The sequence below is a fragment of the Siniperca chuatsi genome, linkage group LG13, assembly GCF_020085105.1.
Source record: "Siniperca chuatsi isolate FFG_IHB_CAS linkage group LG13, ASM2008510v1, whole genome shotgun sequence".
NCBI classification, from domain to species: Eukaryota; Metazoa; Chordata; class Actinopteri; order Centrarchiformes; family Sinipercidae; genus Siniperca; species Siniperca chuatsi.
In genome coordinates, this window is record NC_058054.1 from 9,328,878 (window position 1) to 9,352,927 (window position 24,050).

Below are 24,050 nucleotides of genomic sequence, written 5' to 3' on the forward strand. Positions count from 1 at the left end.
CATGAGTTAGTATTTAAGTTAAGAGCCATCGTTAAATGCTATAACATTTCATTTTTAAGGGCAGAATAACCAATGTTTTAAAAAAAATAATGCCTCATGATGTTTAGGCAGTGAAATTTCTGTGCAGCATTCTGGGAAACCATTCACCCATACAGTATATACTGTAAACAGAACGATATACAGCATATACATTTGTCCAGATGGATTTATGTGAGCAGTAAACACCTGAAACGTTTTGTTCCAAATATACATGTGCACAATGTATGAAATCTCTTAAAGTCACTGAAAGACTAAGAATACTATGCGTTAGTACTAAAGTTAGAACTCATCTTAAGACATTTACACATAAAGTAATTTGTGGAAAGAGGTGTCATTTTGGTTTCTCTTTATGATTGTTAAATTTAAGACTTTTTAAAACCTTACTAAAACCACATTGAATTTCATTTAATACCTGTTTCATGATCATACTAACAATAATTCCTGATAAGCAGCAGATAATTGATATGGATATATTAACCAATGAAAAATGATTCATAATTTAAGTTAATTTAAGGTTTCGCTAAACTTGACACTTTCCTATTATGAGACAATGAGCTTCCTTTAGCTTCTGTAGCGAGCAGTAGTGACAGTGTTTGCTATAAGTCCGATGATTCTGACTGAAACGCCACAAAAATAGCACTGAACAGCCTACTGCGCACACAATTTACATAAAACCTTTGTTTGTGTCACTTAAACCATCATTGTTCTACCGAATGTCTTCCTCATTGCTCATGCCAAGTACAATAAAGTGAGGTGAAAGTGGAATACATGCATCAGTCATAGAGTACTGGTGTACATCTGCTATTCTAAATTATGATGGCAGGATAAAAGGCAAAGTTTGATTTCAGTGCCTCAAGTCATGCTTGCCACTCATAATTTTTGTGCAAGTTTTAGGTCAAATAGATACATATAATACCTGACCTAAAATTGAAAGTGAAAATGTACTCAGTAATTGGATAAATATCAAATAATCAAGTTCTTAGCTGAAACAAAACTGGTCTCCCATCAAAAAGTCTATTTGCCCACTACAAAACCCTGTCTCTAAAGAGTGTAACCTGAGCAGAGACTGAGGCGTTGGCCATAGAGTGGCACTAAAGGGGGTTGATACCACTTGGCATGATGCTGGACGACAGCCCTTGTTCATTGTCAAAGGGGCTGCTATTCACAATGGAGAAAACGATGAAATGCTGCCATTATAATGGGGACCAAAGGGCCCTGTAACTGCCCGACACCTGATATTCTCTTTGGCTCTGGCTTCCTTCTGTCCCAGTATTTCATATCTGACATATCCACACACCCTAAAAAACACTTGATGTTGGAGCAGCGATGGACCTGAGGCTTGGTGTTAGTGTGCTCAGACATGGGGAATAAACAGACCATCTTTACAGCACAGCAGCTAGATGCCTATCAGGTTGGTGTCAATCCTATTTCTTTCTGAATGAGACGATTAGCCTCACTCACTCTAACGGTGCTTCTCTTATCAGTATTACCTACAGGCATCTGTTAACAAGGTTGATACACTTACCAGACTTTTTTGTAATTATTTTACTTTTTATTAACAAAAAGAAGAAGATCCAGGGTCATGTGGCGCACCCCTTCAGGGTAGTGTTGAACTAAGTCAAAGCTTTCCTGATGGTGTTTGTGGATTTAATATTTTGTTTGCCACAACCTCCAACCTTACTGTCTTTAGACAGTCAACACTTCAGAGGCAATTTGAGGTCTAAAGTTAGTGACAGGATGCTTAGAGTTAATGGAATATTTTTAATCAAGTGTTAACAATTTTGAATTGTGCTATCTGTTTGCATATGAACCAGTGGTGGAGGGTAACTGAGAACATTTTCTCTACTTAGTTACCTCACTGTAGTACTGTACTTAAGTATTATTTTGAGGTACTTGTACTTTCATTGAGTATTTCCAGTTGATGTGACTTTATACTTCTACTCCACTACATTTCAGAGGGAAATGTACTTTTTTTAAACTTACACAAAAAACACATGATTATCTTAGAATATATGAAGTATTGTTATAGATGAAACTATCCAAAAGTATATAAAGTGGTTAAATAAATGTTTATATGTTAATGCATCAATAACTACGGACCAATAATATAAAAACACAACACTGACCTGGGCCATTCTGCATATTGAGTACTATTACTTTTGATACTTAACATTTTTTAGTATTTTTATAGTGTGGCATTGCTACTATTACTTGAGTAAATATATAAATACTTCTTCCACCACTGTGTAAAACAAGAAATTTAGCACCAGACTGTATAAGAACAGCTGCATCATAATGTTCTTTGCAATAATTTTACTTTCCTGCCATGATCTGATTGTATTTACAGGACTGTACATATTTTACAAGAAAAGAAATTCTCAGGTGAGCAAATTATTTCACTGATATCAAAATGGTTCTAAATCTTAATATATCTGAGTCATTGCTGGTGTAACACTGCTGACACAGCTGTTATTTTGTACTGTTCTGCACAATACTACACTGTAACTCTAAACTACAGTATCAGGAGACCTGTGCTACCGTGGGGCAGGCTACCATTGAGATCACATGGTATTTAAAATCTTGCTTCAGAACTTTACTGTACTGAAAGTATTTGAGTTGACCACAAAAGAGAAAACTAGACTGCAGGTGAATAATAGGAGCTTTCTAACTTAACTTTTCTTAATTGCCAATTGCCCCATATAATACACAACTACATAACACAGAAGATATGTAAGTAAATTTTTAAACCTTTCCTAGACTGTTTGACCGCTATCGGGATTTGGCACCGCAGCTCGTTCCCCTTGACTACACCAACCAACCAGATGTGAAGTTACCATATGAGCTGATTGGCAGCATGCCAGAGCTGAAGGTAGACCCACACACACCCTACAGACCCGCTCTCTCCCTGTGTTCCCAATCCATAATTAATGGCCAACTAATCGACAGAATTCTTTGAAAGGTTATATGTTACCCGACTCCTTTAAACTTGAAGAATGCTGGTGAGTCCCTCAGGGCACACTTGTTGGAAATGGGTCAATTATATGCCTCTTTACACAATGACAGCAAGGTAAACAGGTGCGTTAACATGCTGGTAACTAACATAGCCTGAGAAAGAGAAAGTTAGATTGTGAAGATTATAGTTTCCCTCATAGTCTTTCATTATTCCAAATCGTGACAATTTAATAGCTTTCTTGAATTCTCATTGTAAAAACAAACATACATGAGATATAAACCGAACAAAAAGACAATCATGGAGCACAGGAAAGCCATCAAATCAAACAAGCACCAGATCATAGTTCTGTATGATTAACTGCACTGAATTGTTTACAGTGGTTTTATCAGACTGTTACAGAGGTACTGGTGTCCTTTCTGTCCAGGACAACCCATTTCGTCAGAGGATTGCTGAGGTTTTCTCTGAGGACGGAGAGGGAAACATGACACTGGACGACTTCTTGGACATGTTTTCAGTCATGAGTGAGATGGCTCCTCGTGACCTCAAGGCTTACTACGCTTTCAAAATTTATGGTAAAATATCCGAAGAAGTGGTACAATTTAAAAATTAATCATGTCAAGGAGTTCTGATTGACATTATGTTTTGTTGAAATTGGCTTCATGTCCTTATTATTTGGGGTCCCACAGATTCTACTGCTGTAAAAATAATAATAATTGAAATTAAATACTTTATGGTCATTTCAAAATACTGAAATGACCATAAAGCATTGTTGCTACACCAAATAAGGAAACATCGTACGTATTTTATATATAAATAAAAGCGCTATGTATGAAAAATATATATTCCTTTTTTTTGCCAAGAAGTCATTCACAGACCATGAAATGTACAGTATGTAATCCTACATAGTGACTTTACATATATTTGAGGTCAGTTAGACCTCTTTCCAACAAAGAGTTATGCTTTAAAATAATAGTAAAATAATAATAACAGAAATCCAAACAGACTTATTTAGAATGTGGGCAGGGGTAGTGCTGTGAAAAAAGTAGTGTCAACGCCAATCACAGATATAGAACATATGAATTTCCATTGTACTTAACCAGATAGGGTTAAGAAATAAAGCATGATTTTCTATAAAGGAATCAGTTCAGAATTATGTTTATAAGTAAATCTCCTAAAATTTGGAGAAGTCAATAAGTATCATGGTGATAAAACAATGTTAAGAATGGGAAAGTGCCTGGGGTCTCCAGGACCCCAAACAGAAGATTAGGGTTCTCATGCAACTACAGAGTGTTAAGAAGCCCTCTGATACCAAAATAGGCCCCACTTTTTTGCAACAAAACAGTTAAATCCCAAAATTTTAACTATGAACTAATATATAAGTAAGTTCAATAACAGTAGATGAAACATCTTTTTAATGTAAACATGGTACAAGAATATGAAAAGGGAGCATCGTGAAGGCCTTTGGCGCTGTAAGCACGACAGATGGTGCACGAAATGTAATAAATGATTAACCGGCCCATTATAGAGGCAAAGAGCTTGTCAAAGCACAGTTTGTGCTCAGCACTAGGCCCCCCCTAATAACACTGACAGATGAAGAAGTTACATACACATCGCCATGGTCATGGGTCAAGTAAACTTTTTAATAATAAAATAATGTTATGATGAACTAGACTGATGAGGATGCATGGGCTCAGATACCTGAAGTGACCTTTCTAATGAAGGGCTGGGTGTGTTGGGTGACTATGTAAGGCTGGACATATATGTTTAATCAATGCCTTAAGTATACATCAATATATTAACATGATGCTAACAATGCAGTTTCCACCTTGACAATCAAGTTGTGGGGAAAACAAAGAATTTATGCAATTTTATTTGGCAAGAGGTTCGAATTGAATACACTGAATATTGTCACAAAATAGCAGCTGCCAAAATAGGTATCCCTCAGTGGGAATTACTTCAGAATATATGAGGATATCTCTACAGCTCTACCTGTTTATTAAATTGTTTGGCCCATAAAATGTCAGAAAATAGTGAAAAATGTCCACAATCTCCTAAAACCCAAGTCGACATATTCAAACAGCTTGGTTTGTCCGACCACATTAATCCAAAACCTAAAGATATTTAGAAAATGCAATAGAAAACCAAATACTCACATTGGAGAAGCAGGAAGCAATGGATTATAGGTATTTTTGCTTGTAGAATGACTTGAATGATTATCAAAATAGTTGCTGGATTAATCAACCAATCATTTCACCTCTAGATATCTCCTTCTTTTCCATTTTCTGCAAGATTTCAACAATGATGACTTCATCTGCAAGTCAGACCTGGAGAAGACACTGAACAAACTGACCCGTAATGAGCTGACAGAAGACGAGGTGAGGATGGTGTGTGAAAAGGTGATAGATGAGGCTGACCTGGATAACGATGGACGTCTGTCACTGGAGGATTTCCAGCATATGATTGTTCGAGCTCCAGATTTCCTCAGGTAGGCCAATGGGGACCATTTACCTTAAGATGTAATGAAGGGTAAACCCACCTACACACAGTACATAAGAACACGTTTATTTTATTTTATATTTTGCTTTGTATCAATGATTGTAATCCAATATGAATTTACTTACATTTGTTTTTAACCCTGCCTTCTAATGAGGAAATCAAACCAGAACTATTGTAATTTCTGTTCACAGCACCTTCCACATAAGGATATAAAGAAATGAAGCAATTACGTGCATTTTTTTATTTGAATAGCACCCAAGGACAGACTTATAACGCTGCAGAATGTCTGGACATCTCGACCAAAAACCACAAATCATCTTGTGAATGCCTAGATTTTTGCTTTTTATTTTGTAAAAAAAAACTGTAACCAAAAACATTCTGATCTTCATCAGAGATCATCAGACTTTAGCATCCAGAGTAAATACTATGAGTAGCTATGAACTGTCTTGTCTTTAATGGGAGCATCACTGTGAACATCGTAGATTTGCTGTACTAACATACTGAGTCCTCATCCAATTTTTATTGTATTATTGCAAATGCAGAAATGACACCAGTCATGGCGTGACTGCAGGTCTGTCATCAGGTGGTGGCATCTACCAATCCATCAAGACAAGGCTCATTACTTATGACCATCATCAGTAGATTTGTGTTTTGTATATAAAGGGGTTCAGTTACACCAGACTATAAAAGAAACACATGCCAGAATATTCCAGTAGGTCATAGCAGGCCAATAAAAGGAGAGCCATTTGTCATGAAAGCAGTCAAGTTCCATTGTGGGAGTGTAGGGTCAACTGACAGTTTAGTTTCCTCTGACTGCCAGCCAATAAAGACATTGAATGTGATGTTTTATAATCTTATTTTATTAAATCAAAAGTACACATATCTACAAATTGTAGATACATTTTCATGAGTTTTAGAAAGTACAGTAAAACTTAAGTAGATCTCTTATTTCAATGTGATATTTACAATGTTTGTGTCTTTTTTTCTCTCCCAAGTTGTATTTTATTATTCTCCCTGTGTACTTCACAATTGATAGAATGACAATATGGCTGTAAAAAGGGATGTACAGTATATTATGACATGTGAGTCTTAAGAAAAGGATATGATTAAAAAACAAAATCAAAGAAGGAGTATCATTTCAGCTGAAAATGACAACTTGTGTCCCACAAAAATCTGCTCTCTGTTTCTATTTATGACTTAAAGCTACAGTATCACTCGAATGAGACATCAGCACCATCTCCCCATTTCAACGTCCAGACTCTTCCCACTTAATCTTCCATCATGCTAATTTTCACTCGCATTGATGTAGCAATGCCATTTCTGTGCTGTTTTTGGCTCAGTGAACGACACAAAACAAAAATAACAAAAGCCCATACATTCAACTGTACAGGTCTACAAGTATGTCTGAAAATTACATTACACAAATATGCACAGGTCCAAGATTCACAATGCATAGCTCACCTATGACAGAACTGAGTATTAGCGGTTAAGACAAATGGCCATGATAATCATGAGGTCCCGAATTACTTGATATAAAAAAATAAAACTAAAAAAAGTGCAGGCAAGCAAAATAAATCCTCCCTCAATATTGTGCATATAGGAGTTTGATTTTCAGACTAATAACAAATGTAGGTAGGAACCGTGAGGAACAATGGAAAAAGATTGAGACTCAACATCAATGTTAAATAGTGGTTACGTTTGGATCGCACAAGTATAGTTAACTGTGGTTCGTGGTCTTAATAAAATACTGATTAAAATTTGAGTTCAGGTGGTCACCTATAATGTATACTGTGTCAGTGATGCCACCTAGCTGTCAAACTAAAGGACCACAATCAAACACAAGAGCAAGAATACAAATAGGACCACCTTTCAGCTTAGGTCAAGCCAGTGTTCATGTAATAAGCTAAGAAAACATCACTTTTAAACTACAATTTGGCAGGGAAGTAGCCATGGCTATAGCACAGAAACAGAGGCTTGCAAATTCTTTTTCCTTTTTTATAAAATATATAAAGCTGTTGAAATACATTAGGGCAATGTTTTTCAGTGAACTATACCAGGACAGTGGATCACTAGCAGTGAAATAGCAAAGGAGATCAAGTCATTTATAAGTAGGTGCAGTAAAATTTAGGAACTATGCCCATTATACTACCAGGACTCAATGGATCAAAATGTTTTTAACTAAGTAATTGTATTGTTGTATTGCAAAACTATCACTTGGCACAGACTACACACAAAACACAAGTTACTGGTAAAGTGCAAGGAGAGCTGAGTGGATAGCAGGAGAAGGGGCTTACAGCGCAAAACTTCAAAAGGGATTTTAATTGCTGATCAGACAACCAGAGACATCATTTAGCTTGAGTGTGAATCAGAGCTGCTACAAAACCTTCAAGTCAAATTAAAAGGCAGAACTTTAAAGTAATCTTATTTAGAGCTGAAACAATTAGTCAAGTGCGAAAATAAATTGCAAACCGTTTTCATTAAATCGTTTTAAATCAGTTTTCAAGCAAAAATACCATTACCATATACCAATACCAAAACATTAGCTAGTTCCAGCTTCTCAAATGTGAGGTTTTGCTGCTTTTCTATGTCTTATGTGATAGTACACTCAATGTTTTGTGGTTTTGGACTGTTGATCAGACAAAACAAGACATTTTGAAAACGTCACCTTGGACTTTAAGAAACTTTAACAAGCATTTTCCCATGTTTTCTGATGTTTTATAGACCAATTAATAGAGGAATCAAGAAAAAAAATGAAAGGATAATTGATAAAATAATCATTACTTGCAGCCCTAATCTTATGACACTGTATGTATTTGTGGAGGATCATTTAAATTATACATTGTGCACATCTTGATATTTTCCTTAAAAGTGTTCTTACAAATGGGTAATAATGCAGTGTCAGCACATTATCACTTTCACAATGTGCTCAAAAATTTTGTATGTACAATACTTTCTTGCAGGTTACTACACCAGAGAAAGCCTAAGGAGAAACCAATACTCTGCTGATAATTCGACAGCAGAACTTGAATCTGGATTATATTTTTAGGTTTTCTGTTGCCAAACTGTCTTCCAGCACTTGAAAGCTATTGCAGTAAGGTTTAAAAAAAAAAAGTTGGAGTTGGAGGCAGTGTGTAATGATCGGGGCAAGATGAAACACACATTTTTTGTCACATCAAATGATTGTCAAGGACTACACGCAAACCAAAGAGCAGAACTCAAATGGAAAACCTTTCAATCCAGCTCCTCTCTGATCCTTGACTGCCTTATGTGTGATTTGATTCTGACCTGCTGAAATGAAAATGAAAGCATGTGCAACTCTGTTTCACTAGAGTTCAAGCCTTTCAGTCTCTGGTTGACATTTATAACATGAAAGGGAAAGAGCACTAATAAAAATAGATCTAAATATCACATTTGTATTTGCAATCCCAAAACCTTGACATTAATCAAATGATTTCTTTTCCTTGGTTGTGCTACTGGCTGTGTGAAATATGAATGCGCAGTACAGAGAGACTACCATCAGAAGTAAGAGCCTGTCTTTTGTGTGATAAGGAACATCTGGACAATGCACCTGGTTGAGTCCTCGACCAGTCAAGCACTCTGACCCATGAAGACAACAGACCTCCTTAAAATGGAAGAGGTGCACCACTGGAAGCTTTCAGAAGAGGAAGAGAGGAGGGGAAGTCCTCCTCTTACTTGGAATATAATGGTTTGTGTGGTCTGGTAGGACAGAAATATCAAAGGGGAAGGAAGTGCTAAGAGCAAGCACAGTCCATTTGTGTCCTGCCAGCATCGAAGGCCTCGGTCCTCAGAGTAGGCTACAGCGGAAGAAGCTGGTCTTTTTCTGAGGCTCTGATATCTTGACTCCATGACTGCTCCCCTGCGGTGTATTGCCCTCCTGCAAATGTGACAAATAAACAGGTCACTGCTCTGTCATGTAGAACTGTTCTACACTCAATGGCTGCTCTGGTTCAGCAACTTTCTTTACAGAAATCCTTGTGTACTTTTCAACAACCAGAGGCACACTACTGTTGATTGTGAGAAGTTTGAAATTTGGAAAACATGTTTCAAATAATGAAATATTTAAGAGCTGCTGAAAAGTAATTATTATTACATATATCAATTTCTCACAAGGCGAAATACTAAGCTGTATCATCAAAGAGTTCTTACCAATTTTGTGTCCATTTTTGATTTGATGTCTCTGGCAAGTGTCAAAAATGCCTGTGAACCAGAACAAACACACATGTTGTCACGTTGATGACATATGATCTGTTAAGCATACTATAACTGAACGACGAATTGCTACCTACATTTTCCACGTTGATGTTGGCCTTTGCACTGGTCTCCATGAACTTTATTCCATACTCTAACGCAAGCTGACAAATGGGAGAAAATTACATCAACTTTTCATGTTATACCAGTATAATAGTGCACCGATGGTATTATTTCATAATTACTTACCATTATCAAATATAACCCAATGACAACGTATTATTGTAATTTCAACAAAGTTTCTCACCTTCTCCCCCCTGTCTTTGGACACCTGCCGCTTGTCGTTGATGTCACACTTGTTGCCAAGGACCATCTTCTCAACATCAGATGATGCATGCTGGATCAAGAGAAGAGAAATTTCATAAAAACAATGTGTTAAATGGCGCCATTTGGATATTTTAAGAGGTAGCAAGCATGTAAAGGAGAGTCTATTTTGGGCCAGTAAATACCTCCTCTATGTTCCTTATCCAGTTCTTGATATTTTCAAAAGACTTCTCGTTGGTGATGTCGTAGACAAGCATGATGCCCTGTAAAAAACAGTAAATAAAATGTCTTGAGATTAACAGAGCTCAAGAGCTGTGGCTTTCTGAGAAAGTGGATTTATGTTAAAAAAATAATAATAATAATTCTGTCAACACGTGAAGACACCCACCATTGCTCCTCTGTAGTAGGCTGTTGTGATTGTTCGGAAGCGCTCCTGGCCAGCCGTATCCCTGAAAGACACCAGATTAGTGTCATCTCAAAGTATCATATCAGAAAGTTTAAGAATAAATATGAAATGCTTTTAAGATCAATATTTGGATAAATCATCTGGGAAAGTTTCCATCAATTTCTCACTGTAGTTTAGTATGACAGGTATCTATTAAGGAGGTTGGGGAGGCTGGTTTATCTTACATGGACTTTTTCCTACATGATCTTATAGCAGGAAGGTATGAAGCTTTGGTATATTAGAAGTCAAACTAGAGGTAGGCATTAGACTGATAAATTGTACAGGCTATACATCCCGTGATTTTGTCACTGAAGACAGAAACTTAAGAGAGTGAAACAAATTCTGCTAAAATCAGATAAAAACAATTAAGAACTTGTACATTGAATTTTAAAACAAACTACTTTTAAAGACGACAATTCATATTTCAAGAGTGTTAAGGACCTGTGGGTACCCTACATCTGTAAGGAACCTTAGCTTGAGTAAAGTGTGTGCCATCCATACTTTATTAGCCAAATATTGATCATGACCTGCATTAAATTACGATAAACTTACCATATCTGTAACTTTATCTTCTTGCCGTCAAGCTCTATTGTCCTAATCTTGAAATCAATGCCTGGAGGGATAAAGACGGATCATGCATGTCAATCATAACGTTAGCTTGCTAGCTTAGCATACCTGTCAAACATTGGCTGACACTGCTGTGACACAAAAAATAACACTTATGGACTGGGAATGAACGGCGACTCGGCTTGTTGTCACGGAAGAAACATGGATGTGTACATTAAAGAATAACAGCTTTTAAAATGCTTAAATTAATCAGCTATAGCGTGCTACATATCAGGCTTTCCGGTGTCTTACCAGGATGTAGACGGGGCCCACTGGCTAGCATTAGAGCTATTTCGCTAACCGCTAACGTTAGAGAGCCACCCGGCATGACTTTAACACACAACACAAACATTTCTACTCTTCCATTAGCCTCATGCAAGGCACATCGGTAACATTGTTTCCACACGCCGTCTCTTATTAACGACTTAATTATATTAATGACATCTCAAAGAATAACAGATTCTTTATTAATGACAAAGAAACAACTTCCTGTCGTCAACGTATCATAACCAGCATTCCAGCAAGTAGACAGAGCCTCGGAAACAGCCCGTTGGCGTATTGTAAACAGACGGTAAGATACAGTTACATCACCAAAGACGTACCTATTGTTGAGATAAACGTCGAGTTGAAGGCGTCTTCTGAAAACCTGAACAGAACACAGGTCTTCCCGACACCAGAGTCGCCGATTAACAGTAATTTAAACAAATAGTCGTATGTCTTCGCCATACTTGATATTATTGCGGAAATCCCGCCCGGCGAAGCAGCGATCTGAATGTACAGAAACGACGCCCCCTGCTGGCTCGGAATTCACCAGCTGTTTATATGTGACTGGGACCAGTGGGCGTTTACGCACTTTCCTAACTGTGGTCTGCAGTAACTAATTGCATTTACTCAAGTGGCCTAGTCCACTTAAATACAATTTCGAGGTACTTGTACTTGGATATTTTCCTTTACTTTACTTTACACTTGCACTTTCCAGAGTCATATATTGCACTTTTTACTCTACTCCATTTATTATACAGCTAGGCCCTTGTAGTTGCTGTGCAGATTAAGATTTTACTTGCGAAACATATGTTCAGTTTATAAAATATGATGCACCGCAACATTTAAATGCTGCTTACATGATAATGCATACATAATACTAATCCAATTATATACTATATACACTAACACTCAGAAAGTGGCCATTATTATTACTAAGTATTGTTATTTGCAAGTACATTACTTCTACTTCTGATACTTTGTGTATATTTTCCTGAATATACTTTTTTACTTGTACTTAAGTAGAATTTTGAATGCAGAACTTTACATTGTTGTATCGCAAGGAGCTGTTGTTTTCCAGTTTTCTCCCTTTTGACAAAAATTAAATAAATGGAGATTTACAGATGGAGTTGCGCAGTTGTCATGGAGATGATTTAGTTATTATTAAGCTACTATGGTTTATTACTCCTACATTCTCCTTCGTGTTGATGAATGTTGTTGTCATCATAATACTAATGTCTCATTTAGCTAACTTACACTAATAGTCCACAAAACGTCTTAACTGATGGCCAACTTACTACTTTTTTTTAACATTAACCTTACAGTATGTGGTGATATGTCATTTGATTGCTGTGGTTAATATGGAGATTGAACTGTCACTTACATATATCTGAACTGGAAAAAACTAATTAGTACTCAGTGATGTTACCGTTGGTCCGAAGGGCTTACAGCTAAGCAATAAATCAATTTTTCAGTTTGAGGAGTTCACTTCATCTTAGCAGAGCACACAGAAAACACTGTGCATGTTAGCACATGTACAATAAGGGGTGAGCTCTTTCTGATATTACAGTTTGTGTTTAAATTGCCTGAAGAAGACACACAAACACATCTGCAGAACTGTGCATACTTACACAGAGGATGCAACACAGTCAACATAACACATAAAACTCACTTCATCATCATCAGTTTTATTTGTGCTCAGAGTCTGGTCTACAACACAATTTCCAGCACTGAAACTGAATATCATATGGACCCAAAACCATTTAAAAAAAGGGAAAAGAAACAAAATAACCATAAATATATAAAAGGGGTACATGTGTTTTAACAACCTGGAATAAGAGTGAAATTACAGAGAATGGATGGTATGTAGAAAATATCTTTTACAAAACAAATGTTTTAATTTTAATTGTTTGATGTTCTTCTTGGCATTCTACAAGCTACTCAGCTCCTGCAGTGTTTGGTCCAGGACTTGGTGCATTCCTATGTTTTCCTCTTTAGCGTGTGATAGGCCCTCTGTAATAAAAAGTAGCAGCAGATATAAAATGCAGTGGCTATGTCAGTGAAACGATTAATTGATCACATGAGTGCAATGGGTAAGCTAATAATATATGGTTCATTTTAGAGCAGACATAGCAAATTAAACACACTTGTGTACAATTTGGAAAGCTACAAATTTGACTGTTACAGCTGAGTGGTGAAAAGCAGGCTTAACTGAAATGACAGAAGACAGGGTAAAAGAGAAAAATATCTTTATTGAGCTTTAGTTTATTGCAAAAGGAGCAAGGAGCAGTGAGAGAAAAGGGAGAAAAGAAGTGCTTCCAATCAGGCAATGAGAGACAAAGAGAAGGTGAAAACATCATGAGCTAAATGCAACATTTACAAGGTGTTCATATCATTGAGGGCATGATCCAGCTCCTCACTGATAGCCTTGTATTTCAGCTTCTGAGTGTACAGTTCGTCTGCAGGTCAAAGGGCAGAGAGAGAGCGAGAGAGCGCAGGTTCAGAGGAAAATGCAGAATTGTGCAGACCATGGAGGGAAAAGAGAGAAATCAGATCAAAGATTAAGAATAAGAAAATCAAGAATGATAAAGAGTTGAACAAAGTAAAGAAACAGTGTAGAACACTGAAGGATTGAAAAGAGGGATTAAAATGAAGTTTACCTTCTAAGTCATCTATGGTCTTTTCCAGCTTAGCCACTGTCCTTTCTGCGAATTCTGCACGGGTCTCCGCCTTTGAAAAGACAATAAACACATTAAATCATGCAGCCACAGCTTCCCTCAGAGAATATAGCTTGAGCAGACATGAAATTACCTCCTTAAGTCTGTCATTCAGGACTTTAATCTCCTCTTCATATTTGTCCTCTTTCTCAGAGTACTATAGAGACAGAGGCATAGTTGAAGAAAATCATTTCATTGCCAAAACAATAAATATCACAATGTTTTTATTTGTGAAAATGAGTTATGTAACATGCATATCAGTAGAGTTTACAACATAGATATTGAACATGAAAAGGTGGAATGACATTTTTCTCTTTTTGAGAAAGTTAGATCATATAGGCAGGTGAATTGAATGGGTAACACTTCCTCTACTTTATCAAATCTCCAGGATAGATGAACACCACTTACCTTATCAGACTGAGCCTCTAGTGACTTCAGGTTGTTGGTGACGTTCTTCAGCTCTTCTTCCAGGTCACCACACTTACTGTATGAGTAGAGAAATATATCAAAATTTTGACATTTTGACATTGACCTGTAATCTGGGTAACAACTGAATGATGCAAATATGCATGTGACTTCTTCAATGCATTTGTGCTTACAGCTCTGCGATCTCTGCCCTCTCTTCTGCTCGCTCCAGCTCACCCTCAAGGATTACCAGTTTACGGGCAACCTGACATTAAAAAGACATAAAATCACAGTTGAGCAAAAACAGAAATAACACTTTAGATTCATCTGAAAACTAAAAGTCAGCTGAAATGTGATCCCTGTGCCCGCACCTCCTCGTATTTGCGGTCTGCCTCCTCAGCGATATGTTTGGCTTCTTTGAGTTGCATCTCCTGGATCTCCATCTTTTCCTCATCTTTCATGGCTCTGTTCTCAATCACCTTCATGCCTCTGATGATCAGAAAGACAGACAGCCACAAACACACCACAAATTTATTGATATTGCTGAAGCAGTAAGGCGTCTCAGCCACTTGCGTCAGGCGACATTTTCATTTCAATGATTCAAGTATGACTGCTTATGGCTATAGGCATATTTTTTGTGATTTCAGTCCCAACATTATGCAGATGCTTGGACTCTGTTTTGCACATTTTGCTGGCATGCTCTCCATGAAATCTACAAATGAGCTCATAGGTATTAGTGAAACTGGACATACCAAACTGACAAAAAAAAGTCTTTATTAAAAATAAATTATTCTCCAAAAAAGGTTTAACCATATATAACTCATTGTCATTATATAACCTTACAGTATTGTTTAATTATCCAGGTAATTCTGGTTACTGTTAAAATTAAACTTTGAATTTGGAATTTCTTATGGAAAAAATATCTTGTACGATCCAGTACTGTATCTGTATATATCTTCTTCATATCTTTATCTGGTCTGTTTATTGCACAGCTAACACCTAATTTCTCAATGTCTCTAATTGGTGGAACTTGCTTTAAGATCAAGGGTCATGTTGTACACATACAGTAAATCACATTATCTCAAAGCCATAAGATCATTATTTTCCAACCTTGTAGCTGATGGTGTGTCTATAATTTGTGGTTAATGCATTATGACTGAGGTCTGTGTTGATTCTCACCTCTCACTCTCATCTGCAGCCTTCTCAGCCTCCTCCAGTTTCTGCAGGGCTGTGGCCAGTCTCTCCTGAGCACGGTCCAACTCCTCCTCCACCAGCTGGATCCTGCGGTTCAAAGATGCCACATCGCCCTCCGCCTGTAGCAACACAGAGAGGAAGAGAGAGAGGTCAGAGGTCAGCCAGGAAACATGCTGGTGCCACAAGAGGAAGGATACTGTTTAGGATGGCCAAAGCTGCCCATTGGAAACTGGCTATATAAAATCAAATCACTGATTTTAAGTGTTTGGCTCTTGAATGTAAGGTCTCTTTAATATTGCAGTTAGGTTAGTTGTAATCAGTTTATGTATACTCATTTCTTGCAGTCAAATGGTCTGAAGCTGTTTATCCATAGTTATTTAATTATGCCTATTTATTCTCTGTACCCTACTGCACTGCTCACTGGGCATGCATATATTCCTGTTTTATTTTTTCCTCCTGTCCAATAAGATTTTTTATGTGTAATCAGTTTCACTCTCAACAACCATGATGAGTTCTGGACTTTGCAGCTTGACCAGATACTTTGAGAACTGCTGATGCAGAACAACAGTGACCGTTTTAACCCTGACATATCTGAAGTGCTACAGCTAGAACAAAGACTACTGGATACTTGACAAAACAGGAACAAACCATTTTCCAAGTGTCATAAATTGGGAAATTCCAAGCTTTTAAAAGGTTATAACCCTGCCACCCTTAATATTTAAACAACCATGCGCTCAGTTAATGTAATGAGGGCGTTCGTTGCATTTCTAGGTGTTTGAGAAGATATAGGGCGGGTTTCAGTTAGATAACGCAGCCGAACAAAAGTCTGCGAAGGAATGTCGCTACAACGATGCCCCACCTTCCAATAAACCTCTAAAACGACCATACTGAAACATTAAAAGTTAAAAATAACAAATCTACTATTGGGATACGCAGGCAAAGTTTGAAATTCTTATTAGAGCGTTATGTGAGTATCATTATCGCTACCTACCGTCCAACACTAACTGTTTGCTACAACAGGCTACAGTCCTCAGCTCCACAGGTATGTGAGCTTTAAAGATAAATAAAAAATGCGACCGAAATTGGATAAATGATAAGTTATCTCACTTTTTCGCGCAGTTCCCGTTCAGTGTCCAACTCCCTTTGTACGGCCAGTGCACGATCTTCTGCCTCATCAACTTGTAGCTGGAGGCTTTGGATTTTCTTCTTCACCACCTCCATAATCTCGATTACTTTGTTTTCTCAAAAGCAAAGAAAGAGCCCCAAAATTTAGCAGTCTAGATTGACTAGCTGTATCCCTAAAACAAAGTTACTGATTTGCGTCAAAGTTGCAGACTCCGAGGAAAAACTTTTTTCTCGGGCAGGAAGTCAGGGACGTGCAGTGTTAGGATGGGGAGAAAAAAAGGGCTGGGAGTTTTCAGGAAATTTATGGCGAGATCCACCAATCCTGTGAAGAAGCCTGGTCTCAGATGACATCACAGGATTTAGGTGGGAAGGCACTCTTTTCCTCCACAAAAGAGGTATGTGAAGTCAGTTTGTGTGTGTGTGTGTGTGTGAGAGTGAGAGAGAGAGTCTAGATTTTCTATTGTGGACTTATATGGCAAATATAAGGTGTTGCTTAGGCTGCATTTGATTAGAAGGAGGAGGGCAGAGATCACGAGAGGAAGAGCACAGTTGCCTCATCTGATTCACTAGTCTGATTCAGACATATGAATCATATCTAATGTGAATCATTAGATATGATTGGTTATGGTTGTGCTTGGCAGAAAAGAGAAGAACTTTAAACGTGTGTGAAGAAGAGAGAGGGATGTTGTAAACTGAATAGGAATCAAAGGTCCAAAGATTAACTTCTAGTGAGAGGAAGAGGGCGGTTATAATCCTCTTCAACAGGGGTTGTTGACCTGCAGCGGCCTGGAATGTAAATTGATTTGGTTGCAGACATGACCCGCAGCCATCGGGTGGCGACACATTCCTTCAGCGCCCCCTTCTGTCTCCTCCTCCTCCTCCTCCTCCTCACTTTTCAGAGCAAAGCCAGGATTTATTTTCTCTTTCTGTCCTTGTATCACATTTGTATCATATGCATCCCTCATAAGCAGTGTGAAACACTTTAGAAGAAGAAGCAGTGTTGGACAGACCTTCAAAAAGCAGATTAGTGGGCATCTGATAGGTCATCTGAGACAGAAATCATTTGTAATCTGACCTTTAACCTTTGGGGTCTTATCTCACCTGCTTTCACAGCTAGTTTCTGACATATGCTGTGGGGACTACTTTCACTTGATGTTATATATTCATCTTTATATACAGCTGAAACATTAATCGATCATTAGAAAATGAACAACTATTTTGACTGTACTGTGAGAATTTGGTGCTTTTTAATCTTATGGTATTGAGTAGTAAACTGAATATCTTTGAGACATCACGTTGGGATTCAGGAAACTGGGATTATGAGAAATTGCTTTTCATTATTTATTGACATTTTATGGACCAAGCAATTAGGCATAATCGAGATAATAATTCATCAAGAAAATAATGAGCAGATTAATAGATAATAAAAATAATTGTAATACCCAAGATCTTCCCCTTTTTTGGTTAATTTTATAAAAGAAAAATAGAAGACTTTAATGAAATCTTAAGTAAAGAGGTAAAAATGAAACACCAAAGTATGGTTTCCATTCTGGTCTACCATGTCATTTTCCAGTGCCTTCATCAAGTGTTAATTGTAAAAAAAAAACCTCAACAAGTCTTTTTAGCAATTATAGCCCTAGTAATTCTACGTTTAGACAATAAAACATGGTCTTGTTACTCCTAGATAATGCATCCTCTTAAAAATTAGAAAAACAAGACGGTGAAAGAAGAAAATCATCATGCGTCACTGTAAAACCACATTAGAAAAGTATTTCTGGTGTCATATCAATAATATTGGTCATGACTGCCCAAAAATGCAAACTAAGTCCAGTCTGTCTGTCTCCATATTTTTTTTGTTTTAGATAAAAGATAACATTTAATCAGATCTTGTCTTTTTCAGGTAACTGAGATATTACTGTAAAAGAAAGATCATCAATGAAATAGATGTTCTTTAAAGGTTAACGGTCATTCACCATTGCTACAGATAAGGTATGTACTGTAAGGCCAGACAGAGCAGAGTGTTATAACCCCCCCCCCCAAAAAAAGCCAGAGCATTGATTTCATTAGACACTGCAGTATGGGGTTCTCTGTTTGCTTAAGCTGCATTCCTGGGATTCCTGGTCGGCTACAGGCTGGCCAAGTTTTGTCTTTGCTTGAGAAATAGCTCTGTTACAGACCTCAATACAACACCATGAACTCTGTGATTCTCGACACTATCTGCGTTAGAAGATACAAAGTAGTCATTTCAGGATTCATTTCAGGGTTGTTAGTTGCCTTCTACGTTGTGTTTGATCAGTAGGTGCTGTGTAGCAGATTGAAAGTAGGAGTTTAGTGTAAATTGTGTCCGACATATATACTGTACAGTAGATGTTTGTGTTTAATACACAAAAAGGGATTTTCAAATTCAGTCTCATGGCAAACCTTTGGCATGAATGTCCTCTTGACTGCCTTCTTTATTCCTTTGTTTTGTTGAAATCAGAGAAACCAAGGCACTTTTAAAGCTTGTGCCCGTTTCTATGACTATGACTAGACAAATAACTTTCAAAATAGTTTTTAATTATTATATATTCTGAATGTCAGTGTTTTAATTACTCTGCTTCTAGAGTGCTTCATCATTGTGGAAACAACCAAACTACAGTAAACTATTAAGGCTCAGACTGAGTGAAATAAGCACATAATTCAGTGATTTTCTAAACTAATTTTGATAGCAAAGATATTCTGTTTGCAAAACCTGAATGTGTCTCTATCACTGATTTTTCAGTCATGCAGTGATATTTACTTCATGAGACCGAATCTTAGAAGTTGTGATGCTCCACTGTAATGTGGATAATGTGTTTCAGATGGCGTCTTTGTGGTTAACTCACATCTGTGGCCTTCTTCTCCGACAGTTCCAGTTTCTCCTGAGCATCCTTCAGGGCCTCCGAGTACTTGTCCAGCTCATCCTCTGTTCCCTTCAGTTTCTTCTGCAAAGCGAGCAGCTCATCCTCCAGCTGAAAGAAACCACACATGACAGAGAGTCAGGAAGTTTTTGCTCTTTAAGTATGAATGAAACACCGCATGGAAACACCAGCATTGTTTCGATACAATGGTATATCTATAGTTTTGAAATGGTGAATTTGATTTTTGTAAATATTCTTGATATATTATACAGGTGAAGAGTAATTTGGAGGACAGAGGAAATGCTCATTCGTTAACATTTTTAGATTTAAATCACTTAGGCAGACTTAGTCAACACCCAGAAGCATTACGATTTGGAGCATGACTAGTTCCAACCTAAGTTCGATGTCTCAAAAACAAAACTAAAAGTCTACAACCATGCCAGTGGCTCTGTGGGGCTGTACTTTAGGTATAGTGGTGCTTTGAGCTAAATGCTCACATCAGCATGCTAACATACTCACAAGGATGACGTTAACATGCTGGTGTCTAGCAGGTATAATGTTTACCGTGTTCACCATCTTAGTTTAGTGTGGTAGCATGTTAACATTTGCTAATTTGCACTAAACACCAAATACAGCTGAGGCTGACGGGAATATCAGTTTTAAAGGTATTTGGTCATAAGCCAAAGTATTCGATAAACTGAAATTTTGACTTGATGACGGCCCTAGATGAAACATTAGAAGATCACCAAAGTTATTACAATTCATCCTGAGGGGGACATGAATGTCTGTACCAAATGTCATGGCAATCCATCCAATTGTTGTCAAGACATTTCACTTAAAAACACAAATATCAACCTCATGGTGGCGCTAGAGGAAAGACTAGGGGACCACCAAAGTCATTAGGGTTCATCCTCTGGGAACCATGAATGTCTGAACACAATATTTCACTCTGGACTAAAGTGGTGGAACGACTAACATTGCCATCCCTTGAGCCTCTCTGCTAGCATGGCTAAAAATTCAAGAAGTGTTTCCATTACTCTTGATAATCTACAGTACTTGCTGTCAAAGGTCTTGATCAGGACTATTTCTTCGGTAGAAAGTAGTTCCAATGTAAACCCTTCATGATGAAGTCTGTGAATTATCAAGAGTAACCAGGACATTGTTCCTGAAAAGACAAATTGCTGCTGAATTTTTCAAATTCTTTTGTAATTTGGGTGAACTGATCCTTTAATTGCTGCTGGAGTCTGTTGTCTGTAATGTATGTTGATAGTGAGTATTAGTTTTGTGTATTTTCAGTGCTTTCCGTCAGCTTAACTGCACGCTGATGTTCATCCCATTGTGCCAAGAATAGCAAAGAAGGGATCTCTTAGCGCTGCTTGTATTCCTGCCATTTAAACAAACTAAAGAGCTCTGCATAATCTTCTAGGATTTCATGCTGACTGCTCCTTGATGTGGAAGACATGCCGGGGGTCCATATGTGCAGTGCCAGTGACAACTGTCACTCCTTGTGCTCTCTGAGGGTATGATTAGTGCATAAGCCAGCGAGAGGATTCTTTCCACTTGCTTTACTGTAGCTCCTGGCTTTGTCCATGCCCCTGCAACTCCCTGCTCTCTAGCATTCCTCTCATACTGCCATGATGATGACACTACCTCCCACTGTGTAATAATTGCCTCTATTTAGAAACCTCAAATATCATATTACATCTCCAGATTCTACTTTGCTTGTATCAAGTGGTACAAGTATGCTATCATTAAGTTAGCCCCTGAAACATCAAGCTGTCTAAGGCTCTCGCACTGCAGCACCAAATATGGATGTGCAGATATTTGGAATTTGTGAGGTTTTCTTTGATATGTTACAGACTTCATTTCAGATAAGGATGCTGGGTAATGCAGTACTCTCCTGCTTGAGTCAGAGCAACAGCTGCTATAGATGGGTTGTTTTAACTTCTGTAGCACCACTTCTAGTAACTTCAAGTAATCCCTCTGGTTCACTGTGGATAGTATGTCCAGCAGACGTCACTCTGCCATTCTGCATGTGCATCCCTGTGGACATGCTCCACCTTCTCCTGCCCACCAGAAGACAAGGCCCAGTATCAGCTGCTCTCTTTAATTCAGCATTTGGTGCTTTGGGAAATACTTTTTATGTTGAGTCCCTCTGCAGTCTGCACAAGTGGTTTGGTATTTATTTATTTATTTGTTTGTTTGTTGTAGACCAAATTATCATTGTAATTTTAAAAAAAAACACCAATATGTTATCTTATATGTGAATAGCACAAAATAATCTACCTAAATTAAATTTGGCTCATCAGTGGATGAAAGAGACTCAAAAATTTGTTCTGAAGGAAGCAACTAGATGTCACAATAATCTTGATATTTTTTTCCGCTTTAGAGGGCTGTTCGATATGGTTGAAATCAATATCACAACATTATTAAGAATACTTTTGATGCTGATATATATCATGATATGAAAAATGTACACAAAATCACATATAAAATTGCCCAATTGATGTTTCATTTTTATGCAGTTTGTCACACAAAAACTTCTATAACTCATTTTTACTTTACAGTTTGCTTAGCAATTAATTTAAAATGTAATTTTGTATACTGTAGATGCTCAAATCTTTTTTAAGATTACTTATCTATACTATGCATCTGTTCTTGTACTTCTTTTTGCTGCTGTGACACTTCAATTGGGATTAATAAAGTTTTTCTTATCCTATATAAATGTTATAAAAAGTTAATATATGATAATATTGAATTATTGCCCAGCTAACTCTAGATTCAGTAAAATTAGTGTCATACAAGTCAGTTCATCACATCTATCCTGTGTTCCCATTAAAACAGTCTCACCAGCTTGCATTTGTCCTCCGCTGCCTTCTTGTCAGACTCAGCCTGTTCTGCCCTGTCGATGGCGTTCTCCTTGTCCAACTTCAGCATCTGCATCTTCTTCTTGATGGCCTCCATGGTGACAGTTGTGTCTCAGGGTCTCGCAGGCTTCGGGGGGAAAAAAGTTTTTATTTCTTTTAGTCAAAAGCTGTTGCAGATGTTCATAGGAAGACGCCTCACAAGGTTGACGGGGAGAGCAACCAGCAGATGCAGAGAGGAGAAGAGAGACAGAGGTAGCTCAGAGCAAGTGAGCAGTGGAGAGGAGAGGAGGATGCAAACTGAGAGTCGGTGGAGCTCTATGTGATTTAAACTTGACTGAAGGTTTGGAGACAGCCCCAGTCTCTAGTGACAGCCCTTTCCTACCGTTTATCCCTTCTGCCACTCCCCGCCTTGGCTACTCTAGAAGTTACTCTGCCCCCCTCCCTAATCTAAACTTCACCTCTTGAGGGCTCTTTGGAGGAACAAAATGGTGTAGATGTGTTGGCAATATCCAGCCTATCTCTTTATTTAGATCATGGTCTTTTTGTTTTGGTCAGATCAGGAGACGGATAGCAGATGAAGAAGGAGAATGATCTGTAACTCAGACATCAAAAGGACATTGTTCACATTATTAATATGAGTTACTGAAGGTTCATTTTTTTCCCCCTTTGGGCTGCATATCTATATGCCTGTGTTCTTACTTAGGAATGTTCAAATTGATGTTAATACCAGAGTTGGTTAGAAAAGGACATAGTTTTCATTCTACCGCAGAATGAAAAAAGGCTGTATGGAAAATTATCCAGCCAAAGAAAATTTGGGGAAAGAGCTGTCTGCATGTGATCTACACCAGGCAGTCGGAGCTTTACAGTCGAGCTACACAGACATAAACCATAGGTCTACTGCAATTAAGATCCTCTTAATTACTATTGGTCTGACAGACCTTTATTTAGATCTGTTTTCTGTCATTCGTCAGGCGCACAATATAAAAGGAGATGCTTTCCAAGAATATGTTTTTATGCACCAATGAGCTATTTGCAAAATGGGTCATGCATGGTATTCACTTCATGCTCTTTATTTGCAGATTAAAGTTTATATCAGAAATCAAATGACAAGAAAAGCAAATGTATTTTTTTTAAAACAAAATACAATAGATATTGATATTTATGTTATTATTTTTGTAATTATTTATCTTGGTGCAAACAGTGGTCAATTTGAAATTGTCGTAGCGAGTGGGAGGTGCATATGTCTGTGTGTGTGCTGATGACATCAGCACTAATGGACCCGTCTGCTTGCTTTCAACTCTTCTGTGCCAGCTGCTCAAGGCTAAAAATAAAGATTACAAGGAAACAAGAACAGTGAGGTGTACAGTGGCCATTTAATCTGAAGATGAACTTGGACACATGCATCTCTTGTTTTTCATGTTGCATTGCCACTGTTGCAGTGTGTATCCCCTAATTTAATGTTATTCCTTATATAGACACTTTCCTGGTTGTGCTTTGGCATAGAGGACCTTGTCCAGGAAGCATGAATTG

At 37.7% G+C, this 24,050-nt stretch overlaps 3 protein-coding genes across 6 annotated transcripts; 1 reads left to right on the forward strand and 2 right to left on the reverse strand.

Moving 5' to 3' along the window:
- Positions 1-1,171: 1,171 nt before the first annotated feature.
- Positions 1,172-5,925, forward strand: cib3 (calcium and integrin binding family member 3). Its single transcript, XM_044220689.1, has 6 exons — positions 1,172-1,450; positions 2,387-2,421; positions 2,797-2,908; positions 3,417-3,564; positions 5,282-5,477; positions 5,680-5,925. Exons 1-6 carry the CDS (start codon positions 1,400-1,402, stop codon positions 5,699-5,701), a joined length of 564 nt encoding a protein of 187 aa, XP_044076624.1. The 5' UTR covers positions 1,172-1,399; the 3' UTR covers positions 5,702-5,925.
- A 402-nt stretch (positions 5,926-6,327) lies between these two features.
- LOC122887447 (ras-related protein Rab-8A-like) lies at positions 6,328-11,877 on the reverse strand. Its single transcript, XM_044220688.1, has 8 exons — positions 11,675-11,877; positions 11,019-11,079; positions 10,410-10,470; positions 10,207-10,284; positions 10,005-10,094; positions 9,796-9,861; positions 9,656-9,706; positions 6,328-9,383 (listed from the first exon to the last, which is right to left on the reverse strand). The coding sequence occupies exons 1-8, from the start codon at positions 11,796-11,798 to the stop codon at positions 9,294-9,296; spliced, it is 621 nt and encodes a 206-aa protein (XP_044076623.1). The 5' UTR covers positions 11,799-11,877; the 3' UTR covers positions 6,328-9,293.
- Positions 11,878-13,001: 1,124 nt separating this feature from the next.
- On the reverse strand, positions 13,002-22,867 carry tpm4b (tropomyosin 4b). Of its 4 annotated transcripts, none has more exons than XM_044220690.1 (9): positions 22,504-22,863; positions 19,639-19,764; positions 15,635-15,768; positions 14,827-14,944; positions 14,650-14,720; positions 14,459-14,534; positions 14,145-14,207; positions 13,994-14,063; positions 13,002-13,346 (listed from the first exon to the last, which is right to left on the reverse strand). In XM_044220690.1, the coding sequence occupies exons 1-9, from the start codon at positions 22,615-22,617 to the stop codon at positions 13,264-13,266; spliced, it is 855 nt and encodes a 284-aa protein (XP_044076625.1). In that variant the 5' UTR covers positions 22,618-22,863; the 3' UTR covers positions 13,002-13,263. The 4 variants fall into 4 exon arrangements, with proteins under 4 accessions (XP_044076625.1, XP_044076628.1, XP_044076626.1 ...); XM_044220691.1 differs by lacking the exon at positions 13,002-13,346 and adding an exon at positions 13,566-13,792 and having other exon boundaries at positions 22,504-22,867; XM_044220693.1 differs by lacking the exons at positions 19,639-19,764; positions 22,504-22,863 and adding an exon at positions 16,757-17,404.
- Positions 22,868-24,050: the final 1,183 nt, after the last annotated feature.

Excerpts from the sequence above, each read along its gene's own strand:
- LOC122887447 (XM_044220688.1), bottom strand. The coding sequence starts at position 11,798 with ATGGCGAAGACATACGACTATTTGTTTAAATTACTGTTAATCGGCGAC. Across the intron at positions 9,862-10,004 it reads CCAAAGACAGGGGGGAGAAG|CTTGCGTTAGAGTATGGAAT; the intron begins GTGAGAAACTTT and ends CCCATTTGTCAG. Across the intron at positions 9,384-9,655 it reads CAAAAATGGACACAAAATTG|GAGGGCAATACACCGCAGGG; the intron begins GTAAGAACTCTT and ends TCACATTTGCAG.
- cib3 (XM_044220689.1), top strand. The coding sequence starts at position 1,400 with ATGGGGAATAAACAGACCATCTTTACAGCACAGCAGCTAGATGCCTAT. Across the intron at positions 2,422-2,796 it reads ACAAGAAAAGAAATTCTCAG|ACTGTTTGACCGCTATCGGG; the intron begins GTGAGCAAATTA and ends AACCTTTCCTAG. Across the intron at positions 2,909-3,416 it reads GCAGCATGCCAGAGCTGAAG|GACAACCCATTTCGTCAGAG; the intron begins GTAGACCCACAC and ends CTTTCTGTCCAG.
- tpm4b (XM_044220690.1), bottom strand. The coding sequence starts at position 22,617 with ATGGAGGCCATCAAGAAGAAGATGCAGATGCTGAAGTTGGACAAGGAG. Across the intron at positions 19,765-22,503 it reads CGGAGGACAAATGCAAGCTG|CTGGAGGATGAGCTGCTCGC; the intron begins GTGAGACTGTTT and ends GGTTTCTTTCAG. Across the intron at positions 14,208-14,458 it reads TAGAGGCTCAGTCTGATAAG|TACTCTGAGAAAGAGGACAA; the intron begins GTAAGTGGTGTT and ends CTGTCTCTATAG.